The sequence below is a fragment of the Pezoporus flaviventris genome, unplaced genomic scaffold (genome assembly GCF_033815535.1).
Source record: "Pezoporus flaviventris isolate CSIRO_AGI_PZ_B2104156 unplaced genomic scaffold, CSIRO_AGI_Pfla_v1 ptg000072l, whole genome shotgun sequence".
In the NCBI taxonomy this organism is placed as follows: Eukaryota; Metazoa; Chordata; class Aves; order Psittaciformes; family Psittacidae; genus Pezoporus; species Pezoporus flaviventris.
The window spans coordinates 3,692,109-3,705,978 of NW_026892620.1; the positions used below are offsets into that span (position 1 = coordinate 3,692,109).

Consider the following 13,870-nt stretch of genomic DNA (forward strand, 5'->3'; position numbering starts at 1 on the left):
TTAAGGTATAATGTTTTAATTCTAACAAATTTAATTCTTAATTATTCAGTTACATAAAAACTTTTCTCTTTCTTCGTATTTATAGGCATCTTTGTTCTAATGGAGGAAACTGACTGAATGAGGTTGCAATTCAAAAGCCCCCACCAGGTTCAAAGCTTCATTGATTTTACAGAGGAACAAATCACAGTAAAAACATGTCTAATCTGTAGAATATTTCCTTTCTGTTGGCACTTACTTTTACGATTATTTTAACATTATTTCTGGTAGGACAGCATCTTCTTTGTGTGCTTGGATGTTTTTTTTTAAAAAAAAAATCGCCCCAGACTTCACAGCATCACCTTAAACTTTCTAATGTCTCTTCTTACTCCACTTCTCTCAAACCACCTGGGTCTCAAGCTTTCAAAATTTCAAAAATTTCAAAAATTTCAAAATTTACTACTTGAGCTAAGTGCCCAAAACAGCAACTGTGCCTTAAAGACACCTTATAATACACACCCCATAATTACTGCTACAGAAAATGATCCTGTAACATAACGACATGTGAAAAACCCTGTTTAATTATGCACTTTGAAAATGGTCCTGCAAAATCATCTTACAATGTCTGTAATTGCTATATTTGGTTCCATTTCAGTAAATTTTACTGACAAGACCATCCATCTTCAAAGAAATTAATCCCAGCCTTTGTAATAAAAGCCTTAAATCAGTAGAGAAAGATTTTAGTCTAGATTAGTAATTCTGAAGCATTCTGTTTACTTCTGCTGCAAAATGATTATAATTGATTTTCTTCAAAATGAAAAGCCCAAGAAGATGAGAAGGAAATTACCTCACTTCCAGCACACTGAATCATGACCTGGGACATGTAAATCACATTGCCAAGTGTTTTAATATCCTCTCCCTCCCAACAACGGATAGCTTCGGTCAGTATTTGTAATTCAAGTTCCTTCCGTTTCCGTACTTCTTGACATTGTGCCTAACAAACATAGGAAAAAACATCATCTCTATCAACTCTATGAATTCGGAGCTGGTTAAGAGTAGAAATACCACTACAGTTGTATTTACTGCTGTGTTTGTAGCACAGAAGACAGCACCCAACTTGAAGTGTTTTCATTTAGATGACTACTACCACTATTTCTTAAGAAAAAAAACAAAAAGTTGTTTTGCTAACTTGAACTTTTTTTTTTTCAATACACTTACTTCAATTACCATTCCAAACTCATAGCCAATAGCTCTGTTTCTCAAATTTCTCCTTTCTTTACATTTTAAATTTTTGTACTTCTAGCCACAAATTGTTCGGCTCAGCAGAAAAGAGTAAAACAGCTGTCACAAATACACGACTATACAACAAAGCACCTAATTCTTTAGTAAAAAGAGCTATGCCAACTGCACAAACTGTGTTTATAACCTTGTGTTCCTATTTTTATTAAAAGTCTCCAACCTGCTCTACTAGCTGTACTCCCATTCATTTGAATTTTTCTCAGTAAGAACTGTTTTCTCTTGTTTGTAAAGCACCCAATGGAATGGGATCCCCAAACCACAAACTCGAAAATGTTGGGTTACCACCACACGCACCTCTAACAGAAAGCGCAAAACATTCAGTTTATTGTAACTGAGATTGTATTAAGCATATGCTTGCTGCAGCTCAATTACTGTAAAGAAGCACTTACTCAGGACCTTAGTTATGCTAGCACTAGTAGAAACGAAAACAAAGCACAAGTGTGAAGGAAGACCAAGAGGTGGCAAATGCTTTGCATGGCATTTACATCAATAGTGTATTTGCTGTAACTCTCCAGCAAAGGGCTATCCTTAACTATCCCACAAACAGTATCAATTTCCAAGCTTTCACAAATTTCTTATATATTTACAAAAAAAGCCTCACTGTTTCAAAGCAACAGAGGGAGATGAATTTCAAAAATATTCTACTTAAAATATATCACCATCTATTGTTTATCACTCTTACAGAAAGGTTTTTGAAGGCAGTCATGGATTTCTGAATATCTGGACGATCCGGATGATAATCCTAAAACCAATGGAGAAAAGATTTAGATCTAGTAAAATAAAAAGTTTTTAGACTCTTAACTAAAAACAATAAACAACTCTTTAAAAAGTTGTAGATTGATGTGCTGTCTTTTCACAGCCTTTTTATTCTTACATCAAGCATTGGTGGTCTTTCTTGTAGTAAAAATGAAGACACACTCGTATCATTCCTACTCTAGCTTAAAATAGACCCAAGGCAGTTTTACAAGACATAGTACATAAGAGATCTTGAAATCCTAACAGGAAAGTGATTATTTTAAAGAGTTTTATTTGGCATGTTAGCTTTGTCACAAACTAAATTCCTTACTGACTGGTATGTTCTGTTGTCACTGACTAACAAACCAAATTGTATGACAAGACAAAGACCCATATGCTTTCTATTTCTCTCTCTCCTTCACACTCCAAAAATTTAACCTATATAATGCAAGAGTAGAAACTGCAGCTACTCAAACACCTTCCCATACTGGAAAGATAATTTTTGGACAGTGTTCAGTAGAAGCCAAAGGGACTATTCTCGTGTTTGACACACTGAGGTCCTAAGATGAGAAGCAGTACACCTTCTACAAGAGAAAGTAGCCTCAAGTATCATGCAGCAGATGCATTCAATGTCAAGTCAACCTAGACCCTAAGATTGGTCTAGTAGTGACGATTAGTTTTTCTAGCTAATTTAACTTTAAATGTTTAGTTTTTACAGAAGTTTTATTGCACTAAGTTTTAAACCATTGCAGCCCATATTTCAGAAGGCTGATGGAAGAGCAAACAAATGTAATTTTGGGTCCCATCATGTTTGACATGTACCTTTAAAATAATTGTTGTCAAATCATCATTAAGCTGGAACATAAATGCTGATAAGATATACCTCCATGTGCCTTTCAAGTTCTTTGAGTAACGTGGGATATTTATCCAGACGCATAAAAGGTTTGCTGAGGCCTGTGGTCAGTACAAGGATCCCGGGGCTGTTGGCACCTTTCACCTCCATGAATTCTCCTAGCTCCTCACTGCGTACACAAGACATTAAAGCAAATTAAGATCAAGTTACCAAAACAATTAAAATTACATTGGATTCTTCAGTCTTTCATCCACAATGAATTCTGCCAGTAAGACAAGAGGCCAAATAAATCAAAAAGTGATTCAAGCACAACTTCAGTGCTGCAGTCAGTTTCTGCATTAAATACAGGAACAAAGAAATCTGCAGATTTGACGTCCATGCAGAGAGCAACAGAGACCAGATCAAACCCTCAGTTCTAGGTAATTGATGCTGAATGCTACCCCCATCCAAGCAACGATTACAGAATAAAGCCATTTACCCTATATTATTTTAGTAAAATGCCATCTGACCTCAGAGGTGGTTTACACAAGTAATACACAAGCATAAATATGTCAATGGTTTCATATTTAATAAAGCATTGATATTTTAAAGGTGTCAAGCACTAACAGAAAAACATAGAATGTTACTTGATTTGAGGTCCATGCAGAGAACAGAGATTAGATCAAACCCTCAGTTCTAGGCAACTGATGCTGAAAGACAGCTCTTAAATGCTACCCTCATCCAAGCAATGATTACAGAATAAAGCCATTTACCCTATATTATTTTAGTAAAATGCCATCTGACCTTAGAGATGGTTTACACAAGTAATACACGAGCATAAATGAGTCAATGATTTCATATTTAATCAAGCATCGATATTTTAAAGGTGTCAAGCACTAACAGAAAAACATAGAATGTTACTTATTTAATGACCTCACCTCACACATCCAAGGTGTTACTACAAAATGACCAAATAAGCAGCCATACAAATGACAGCTCCATAGAAGAAATAATTACTGTGCAATCTATTCTCAAACAAGTTAAGGTTTCACTGGGGGTGTACTTGTGCAACATACTTGTTTTGACAGCAAAGCTGCTGTAAGAAATCTATGCTTTCCAAGTATCATGAATTGCTACTTCCCCATCCAGTTGTTTTTTTCATATTTGAATCATTTCTAAGAACAGGCCAAGCTCCTCAACTTTTTACATTAGCCCAGTTACAAAAGCAGTGCATCCTGGGAATTCCAGCTCACTTTGCTAACAAGAAAATTTAAAATGGGTACATCTTCTTCTTCCTTGTAAAGCAGAGGTTTCAGAGGACTGCAGTGGAAGACAAGCTCCATGGGGAAACAAAGGTGGAGCAGCACCTGAGCTGATTCCTAGGCTTCAGAAAATACAAGCTGAAGACAGACAAAAATCTAAATAAAGGAAATTCAGAAAGCCCCTTATTATAAAGGCAACATCTTCTTGCATTAAAGCTGTGTCACTTTAGATGTCTGCAGATGGGATTGCTTATGTTTTGAGCCCTTGTTACGGTAGCTTAACTAGATCAAAAAAAAAAAAAAAAACAAACCAAAACACCTCAACACAACAAACCAATTATTCTCACGTGCCAGTCGTGCAAATTCCACTCTAAGATATCCTGAAAGTCATTACTTCCTACTGATTAATAGTATTACTCTCCCATAAGGCAGAATTACTACTTGAAACATTTTTCTCTCCCTGGTTATTGGCATAGTTTGATTTGTCAAAGGAAGCCTTAGCCAGATACTCAGTACTTTCAGAAAGTGTAAAACACATTGTCAAACATCAAACTGCAATAAAGGGGCAACACTCGCATACTGCGGCCACATTAACAAAAAGGGGAAGGCAAGAACCTCCAAATCTAGGGCAGTGTGCCCTTGCAGAAGTGAAAGCAAATCCTGACCTGCTCAATTTCCCTAGGAAAAAAAGCATTAATAGGACAGCGCCATAATCCACATGCTCGATTACCAGTGAGTCATACTATAGAAAAGCATTACACAGATTAAGACAAAACAGACCTCCCTACCTCCCCCAAGACACACACTCCTTCGAATTTCACAACCAGTGACACTTTGCTTATCAATATAATTTGTCTAAACAGATGAAAAGAGTAAAATAAAGGCATGAATCATGCCCTTTCCAACTCAATGAAAGGGCTTTACTGACAATCCCACCCAGATCTCTCTCCTCCTAGCCACTAAAGCTTCCCCAAGTTTACAGAAGAAAAGGCTTTTCCACAGTTTACTCCAATAATTGTCTGCAGGTTAACTGGTATTTATGCACACTAAGTTGCTTAAATACATCCAACATACTTTCAAATTCTGTCAGGTCCAATACCACCTCTTATGCCACACCTTTTAGAGCACTCCACCCCCATTCTACCTGGGCCGAGGCACTCCTCAGCACACGGATTTGTGCTATTTCTGCTGTACTGAACTGCAGAGCCAAGAAAGCCTGTGAGGGAATTTCCCAACACCTGCTTTGCATTTTAAAGATGCAAAGGGAAGGGCTGTGCACACTTGAGAATGCCCACAGCTCAACAAGGCAGATCCTGCTATGTCCCTCACAAGTAACATGTGTCAGTAACTCCAGGCCTCCTAAAATCTGCCCATGATGTGATGAGGTTTTAGCCAAAATTCAAGCCCATTGAGAAGTCTCTTACAGTACCTTGCATGAAAAATTATATTAATGCGACACAGACAAACCCAAGTACTTTTCTAGCTTAAATTTAAGTTTCAGTCAGGCTGGCCAATTCTGAACACCCACAGCCCAAAGACCTACTTTGCTTTTACACTTTCTTAGTCACAGCACATACACATCATAAAAATCACACCAACTTCAGAACTTGACAACTGATCTTGGTGGCACCCTAAACAAGACTAAGGATTCTGACTCATGTTTTGGGTTTACAGTGTTACCAGCTACTTGTTCATTGAGGATTTAGGCTGATTCACTGAAACAGAAAGCTGCACATCTATAGTGTAGTGGCATGTCTTCTCCTCCTGACGCAGTTAAAAGGGAAAAAGCTGTTTCCAGTGAGGTGATGAGGCAAATGAAGAGACAACACCCAGTTTTTACAGGAAGCTTTACCAGAGTTTACCTGTGAAAGCCCTTCTGTCAGAAGGCACTCAGCCGTTTCAAATTTCAATTCATTATGTATGTGACACTGCTGACATGCACATCTCTGCTCTTTTTGTTTTATCCATTAATGCTCCACATAAGTATCCCCATCCATGTGAGGATCATAAAGTTAAATTACACATGGTATTTGACAAGTATCTTCATCTACTTTAAGTAAAAGATACTTGCTACAAGAACTAACAGGAATGAAACACTTAAACATTCTTCACGTTTTGTTTTCTTCAGCCAGGCACACAGCCTTAACTTTTATCAACTCTTCCCTTTCACCTTATCTGCTAGTCTTCCCTGTTTCAAGCAGCACATCCATACACATATCTATGCAGCTTCTCCTTTCTCCCCAACATAGCAGTGTGTTCTGCAGAACACGCCAATTGCAAACACCATATGGTGTTCAATTTACATTGTTCTGAACAGCACCAATTTTCACCTTAAAATCGCAAAGAGGCAAAACTCCCCATTCCTAATTACTGTGGCCAACTCCATGATGCTGGGTGCACACAAATGCATTATGCAAATGTATTTGCTGAGCTATCTGCTAACACAATGCTTGTGCTTCTCCCCCTCCCCTATTTTTATTTAATGCGTTAGAGTAGGAGAAACATTGGTTACTATTTCACCCACATTCACATTTCCGATTTTCATTATTATTGTTCCATTTCTCCCCAGCTTCAGCATTATGAAATAGACATGCGAGAAAACAGGACAAAAAAAAAAACAAAACCTCACTGTTGCCTGTATTAAAATAGACAACTTGGAAACCTGAAATAAAAGCCTGAAATTATCCATTTTTGTTACCTACTCTGCAATGCCTTTAATTAAACACACATTGTGATTACACAATGTTGCGGCAGTTTCCAAGCCATGCACTGCTCTTGACACCAAACACTTGGTTGCTTATCGTCTTTTTCTTTAATCACAGTATAGGAACCTACAGAGCTAGTTTAAACCTCAGCAGGCTTGAAATGTACACAAGGTCCTGAAAAACAGGCTTAGTGATGGCATCATCAGGAAGCCTTTTACACAAAGCGGCATTAATAGGTGCAATTAAAACTGAATGGCGTAGTTTTCCTCCCAACATTCTCAAGAGGACAATGTTTTCTTTCATACACTTCTGTGCTTCCCTCTCACAAGTTTTGACATGACAGCTTGTCCAAACTCTAGGATGAACACACGCACACACTCTCTTTTAATACAACGGTACCCAAAACTTTGCCTGAGCAGTTCCATCATGCAAACCCCACTAGCAATCTACTCATCTTAAACCAACCTGCTACCTCTGCAGTTTCATGGACCAGCAGTATCTGGCAAAACTGATTTTACTTTATCTCAAGGCTTAAAGTGCGCATCCTTCATTTACTTACAAAGAAAAAACACGACACAGAACATAATGGAAAAGTTTACTTTCAATAAAATAGGGGTCAGTTAAAATACTGTTTTAATATGACAACAGTTCACAACTGTTTTTTAATTAATTACACCTTAAAAGTCAGTGTCAGTAGCTTAAGGGTGCAGCTGCTTCACCAAAGACAATGGCTCTTTCATGTCACAGTTTCTAACTGATGCCTGCAAGTACCACAATCTCCCAGGCAGTACATGCTAAATAGAACTCTGGCCCACAGCTAGGCAGTATGCTTTTAAAAAAAGATTATCATTTAGCTGAACAGGAAAAACTTTACAATGGTGAAATCACCAACTTAGTCTCAACTGCCTAAATAAATAGCTTTTCAGAAAAAGGCAGCTGAGATTTGAATTCACTACTAGCATTATTTTACAGAATAAAATGCAGAAAAGAATACAAAAGTGCTGTGCTGTGCTTCATTTAGCCTGAAATCTCAAGCTGAAGAATTCTCCCTTCTCCAGACTAGTTAGTTCACAGCTTAAGATATTTTAAAGGTCACCATGAAAAGTGTCGTTAAGCCTTACTAATATATTCAAATCTTTCTTAGTACAGATGCCTCAAAAGCTGGAAGTCAGAGCCCGGGAGTGAAGAAAACAAGTTCAGATGCGTCTACAAGTAACAGAAGGTTAAGAAAAATAAAAAGCCATTTAAACTTGAGGAAAGCAGATCCAGGAACTAAACCATACAAAAATCACAACTTACACTTCTGAAGTAGGTCTTTCTTTGTAATAGATGGAGCATGAGCTATCACTGCTGAGGGGTCTGAGGACTGCACACAGGCACCGCATTTTGAGAGCGTTGTGGCACAGCTTGGTTCAGCAACCCCTCAACAGCAGCTTTTAACTTCCTAGTGCTAAACTTCCCAGTCCAGCTCCTCTCCCAGGGACTGTTGCTTGGTGTATGACATCAGCCTGCACACTTGAAGGCTCAGGGATGCACCAAAGTGAGGGAGGCACAAAGAGCTTCCTGACTCAAGCTGATCTGTATTCCACGCTCCAGTTACTTGAAGTAACTGTGATGTTTCAGCTCCACAGATTTTGTCCAGACTGCTAGGTCTGTGATGCAAGTGGAGAATATGCCTGGGACACGTTATCTAAGAAAACAGAAGAATCTAGCAGAACTAATGTTTGAAGAAGCAAAGATCTGTGAATAGCCTTCTTGTAACTGCAAACTGACTCGACACTTGCCTCTTGGCAAAATTAAAAAAGCAGGCGTATATTACTGACTTTTTGTCTGCTTTTTCTTCAAATTAAATTTTCTTTTGGAAGCATTTTTCTTCCATTTCGTTTTAAAATAGACATGGTGTTGTTAAACTAAAAAAAAACAAACCACACAAACAAAAACCAACACCCCCCCCAAAAAAAACCCCAAAAATAAAAACCCACCTTACACCCCCTCCCCAATAATAATTATATACTTAACACAAATTACATTAGGTCTGTATTCTCTGTACTTCTTCAGAAGAGTTTTACAGCCACTTATCAGTGGGGCTTGTCAGACTTTTTTAAAATTATGTTATCTACCCTTCAGCGAATTCTATATTCGGTTATCTTTCCTCTTGCCATTTTGGACACAGTCCACAAAATCCTAATCCTAGCTTCTTAGGAAATGTCTTCAAGAAGCTTGAGTGAACTCAAGAAGGACTTCAGGGCCTTGGGGCAACTGGTACAGAGTTCAGGAGCCCAAGCAGTGTGAACACCTTCACCGATGATCTGGACGAGGGGACTGAGTGCACCTTCAGTAAGTCTGCGGACACCAAATGCTGGGTGCTGACTGATGGAGCTGAACATGAGCCAGCTTGTGCCCAGGCAGCCAAGAAGGCCAACAGCATCCTGGCCTGTATCAGAAATAATGTGGCCAGCAGGGCCAGGGCAGTGATCATCCCCCTGTACTCAGCACTGGCGAGGCTGCAACTCCAACACTGTATTTAGTTATGGGCGCCTCAGTACAAGAGAGACACTGAGGTGCTGGAGTGGGTCCAGAAAACGGCAACAAAGATGGTGAAGGGTATGGAGCACAAGTGCGATGAGGAGTGGCTGAGAGAACTGGGGCTGTTTAGTCTGGGGAAAAGAAGGCTCAGGGGGGACCTTATCACTCTCTACAACTACCTGAAAGGAGGATGGAGTGAGGTGGGGGTTGGTCTCTTCTTCCAAGTAAGGAGTGACAGGATAAGAGTTAATGGCCTCAAGCTGCACCAGGGGAGGTTTAGACTGGATATTAGGAATGATTTCTTCACAGGAGGATGCTCAGGCATTGGATCAGGCTGCCCAGGGAAGTGGCGGAATCGTCACCCCTGGAAGTGTTCAAAAAAACATGTAGATGAGGCCCTCAAGTCACATGGTTTAGTGGTAGACTTGGCAGTTCTGGGGTAACGGTTTGACTTGATGATCTTAAAAGTCTTTTCCAACTTAGTGTATTCTATGATTCTATTCTATGATTCTGCCTCCTCTTAATCCTTGCTGGAGTTTCTCCTTGCACTGAACCTTGTGGCTTGTGATTGATCTTCCCCCAGGAAGGTAACATCCCATTCCTGGGGCTCCTTACTCCACTGCAATTACTCGTTTCTGTACCTTCTATCCAAATGTGTTTTTTAATTTGAGGGAAATTCATTCTTTTACAGCTTAGGCTGGTCTTCCTGCTTCTTCTCTTAATAGAAGGCAAGTGTAGGTCTGTGATGAGAAGCACACACAATAACCAATGCTACTTTGACTAGACACTACAACCTTGAGGCAGTACTGCTCTCACTAGCTAGCAAAATCCTCTAAAATAGCACCTATACTATACTGGGTCACCTTGGACTTGAACTGACATCTTCAAACAAAACTACTGCATATTAGAAACAAACCTCTTACAATGGAGCCAAAAAGGCATGACTGTTACCAAATAAATTAATCACAATAAGGTTTGTGTATGGTGGCACTCTAGCCACTATGAGAGAATGGAACAAGAAGAACAAAATAAGAGGCAGTCGTGAAAACATGTAAAACACTGATCTGCACCAGAGCCACCATCCAACAGTACCTGGCAAACTCTACCTCTTCAGGAGGTGGCCAATTGTGGTGGCTAAAGCCACAGGCTTTAGACACAGCTGCAAGACATGATGACAGACCTAAGGAAAAGTTACTTAATTCTTCAAAATTCTTGATCTGTTACACAAAGAATTTTAATTCTGGAGAAAACCATGCAACAGCTCTGAAACAACTCCTGAGACACAAAGTACCTATCAAATTTCAAGACTGTATAGAATTGGAGAAGTTGAGTACAAACTCTAACACCTCGATAAAACTTACAGGGACACAACTGGAATCAAGAAGAAAATTTGCTGCCAAATTCCATAGCAAGGGTTCGTTGTTGTTGTGATTAGCAGAAGTAAATACAACCTCAGAAACATGCAGCTTTGGAACCTGATCTCCCGTATGGGCTGTATAAGGTTTTATTCCCATTTCTTCATGCCTCTCCATCATACTCATTTGAACAGCTTGACTATTGAGTAACTTAAGGGAATTAAAGCTGACAGTGGCTTTGAAGAGCCAAACATGAAAATCTCATTAAGAAATAATTAATCCCTTTCAGCCTTGACTGTATTTCTATTAATATGCATATATATACATATATATGAACATATATGTGCATCCCCCTTAGAATCATAGAATAGTTAAGGTTGGAAAGGACCTTAAGATCATCAAGTTCCAACCCGCCTGCAATGGGCAGGTTCACCTCACACTAAACCATGTTACCCAAGGCCTCGTCCAACCTGGCCTTGAACACTGCCAGGGATGGAGCATTCACAGCTTCCTTGGGCAACCTATTCCAGTGCCTCACCACCCTTGCAGTAAAGAATTTCTTCCTTATACCCAATCTAAACTTCCCCTGTTTAAGTTTTAACACGTTACCCCTTGTCCTATCACTACAGTCCCTAATGAAGAGTCCCTCCCCAGCATCCCTATAGGCCCTCTTCAGATACTGGAAGGCTGCTATGAGGTCTCCAGGCAGCCTTCTCTTCTCCAGGCTGAACAGCCCTAAATTCCTCAGCCTGTCTTCATACAGGAGGTGCTCCAGTCCCCTGATCATCCTCGTGGCCCTTCTTTGGACTTGTTCCAACAGTTCCATGTCCTTTGTATGCTTAGAACACCGGAACTGTACACAATACTCCACGTGAGGTCTCACAAGAGCAGAGTAGAGGGGCAGGATCAATATGAGCCCCCATTTGCTGCTACGTATGATCAAGAAGCAAATGGTAAAGAGAAAGAGGAAACACAGGCTGGCATTCATACTGAATGGCATTTAAAAAAGGGGGGGGAACAGGGAGGTGAAAGACAGCCACATTCCAATTGAATGCCCCTTTTAAATCTCCAGCCCCATCCCAAGTACTGCTATCTAGAAACAGCTTCATAAAAATGCTGTTCAAAGACACTTTTGACTAGAAGTCCAAAATATATCTAATATTGTCCTGTTTTATTTGTACATATGCTGATAGTCTTTACCCTGGCTCAAAGAGCATACTTGATATCTCAGAAAATTACATATAAAAGCCTCATATGTGGGATATTCCATCAAACCAGATGACTGCTTACAATTTTGATATTACAGTGATCCAACTGGTTAAAGAAAGAATAAAGTTAATGCTTGAGAATTATAGCCTATTTCCTTTAAGTTGTTTTTAGTATGTGACAGTAAAACACAATAATAAAACTAGCATATTCTCTAGAATAAAAAACTAAAGTAGTGGTAAAGTTACTGGAGTTTTACCTAGTAAAGTTTCTGGAGTTTTACCTAGAGCAATTATCTAGGAGATGTCTTGGCATTTTTTTTGTTGGTATGGTTTCCACAAAAGCAAGTGAATTTAAACCACAGAAAATACTATTTTTGTGATACAAGAATGACATAAAATTATCTGCTAGGGTTTTTTTGTAGAAAGGCTTTCAGAAGCACAGTTAATGCACATGTTCAGTTCATGAAGTACACAGAGTTCATAGCAAAAAATAATCTGCTGTAGACAGTAAGAATTTACGTACCAAATCAAACTCCTGCAGACTGTTGCTTTTTCCTCTCTAAAACACTACTGAAGAGCACAGCTGTTACAAACATGATATTCAAACCCAAAAATTCAGCAGACACCCTTTTCTCTGCCATATTGTTGCTGCTTTTAAAGCACACATAATGCTTTTGGACCCTCTGCTAAAACTGTATCCCAAAACCAGCCAACTAATCACCGTTTCTAAAAAGTTTTAAACCTCAGTCTCATGTCTAAAAATTCCGGTTTAGTATTATCTAGTATTGACTGCAGTGTAGTTGTTTCATTATTATTACAATCGTGACTGCCCTTAAATCTCACAGTAATTTTTACATTAAGGTTTATGAGGGATGCTTTTACACACTAAAACCATCTTAGTTACGTAGACAAAAACAGACAAATTCAGAGTATTTTCCTTTTCTTCAAGCCTTCAATCTATTTGTTATTTGTTTCTTTTCCTCTACCTTTAAAACAGTGTAGTTGAAACCTTCCAGGCCTTCTGAAAGAAAAAGGTTCAGAACTGCTTAAAGCCACCTTCTGATTTCTACACGGCAGAGGTCTCAGGCAAAATTTTTAAGTCAAGCTACTTGCTACCAACAGCAAAGCTACTCAACAAAAATGAAGGACTTGGAATACTAAACCAGAGATAATAAAACAAACCGACCAAACAACCAAACACCACATGACTCGGTTGACTCATGCCTGGCAACACAACAGTATTAAACAGAAAGCTGTTTATCACAACTTTCTCCCCTTGAGCAATCTCTTACAGACAGTACAATTGCTTTGAACCTACTTCTACATCCCAATCACTTAACTGCTCTATGACACTTACACTGATTCCACCAGGATTTGATATAAAGCTGACTTTACAGGCCAGAAGCTGAACTTTTTTTAGAAAAACCTATGTGCAAAAGAACACAGGAGAAATGCTTCTCTTCTCCATTTGCAAAACAAACAGCTTTCCTTCCTCACATTTCTATCACTATTTTCTCAGACGTGTCTATGGAAAACACTGTGTGTTTTCCAAGAGTTCTGAAAGTAGGATAATCCTTTACAAGCATCTACAAACCTTAAGAAAAGGTAGATGATCACTTTGCTATCACTTGCCATGTTTCATCTATAGATTAAATCCCAGACACCTATGTGGAAAGAGTAAAAAGGCACGAACAAACAAAAAATGTATCTAAGACTGTGAGTGTTAAAACCCCCACAGGTGTGGATCACCCATACATTTTACCACTTAAAGAACATGGTACTAGAAATAGGCCATCAAATGCTAAGGAGCTTCGTCAGAGGATTTAAACATATTTTGTCTTGTTGAACTGTAATGATGAAAACCCCTAACTTCTATCTGCCTACTTTGCAATGTGAATTTGTAGCTTTGGTTTTTAAAACTGGGGCTGGAACATAGTTACATGTCTTACTAACATATGTGATAGTTCATAAT

At 38.9% G+C, this 13,870-nt stretch overlaps 1 protein-coding gene across 7 annotated transcripts in view; it reads right to left on the bottom strand.

The window, feature by feature from the left end:
- Nucleotides 1-13,870, bottom strand: part of ARHGEF7 (Rho guanine nucleotide exchange factor 7) — a 125,665-nt gene that overhangs the window by 33,961 nt on the left and 77,834 nt on the right. For all 7 annotated transcript variants that reach the window (XR_009746822.1, XM_061472747.1, XM_061472749.1 and 4 more), the window contains 3 exons: nt 2,894-3,032; nt 1,958-2,017; nt 824-970 (listed from right to left, as the gene is read on the bottom strand). Coding sequence is in view for 6 of the 7 variants with exons in the window: in XM_061472747.1 (XP_061328731.1) it covers nt 824-970; nt 1,958-2,017; nt 2,894-3,032 (346 nt within the window). In the remaining variant the exon portion in view is untranslated. The remainder of the gene's footprint in view (nt 1-823; nt 971-1,957; nt 2,018-2,893; nt 3,033-13,870) is intronic.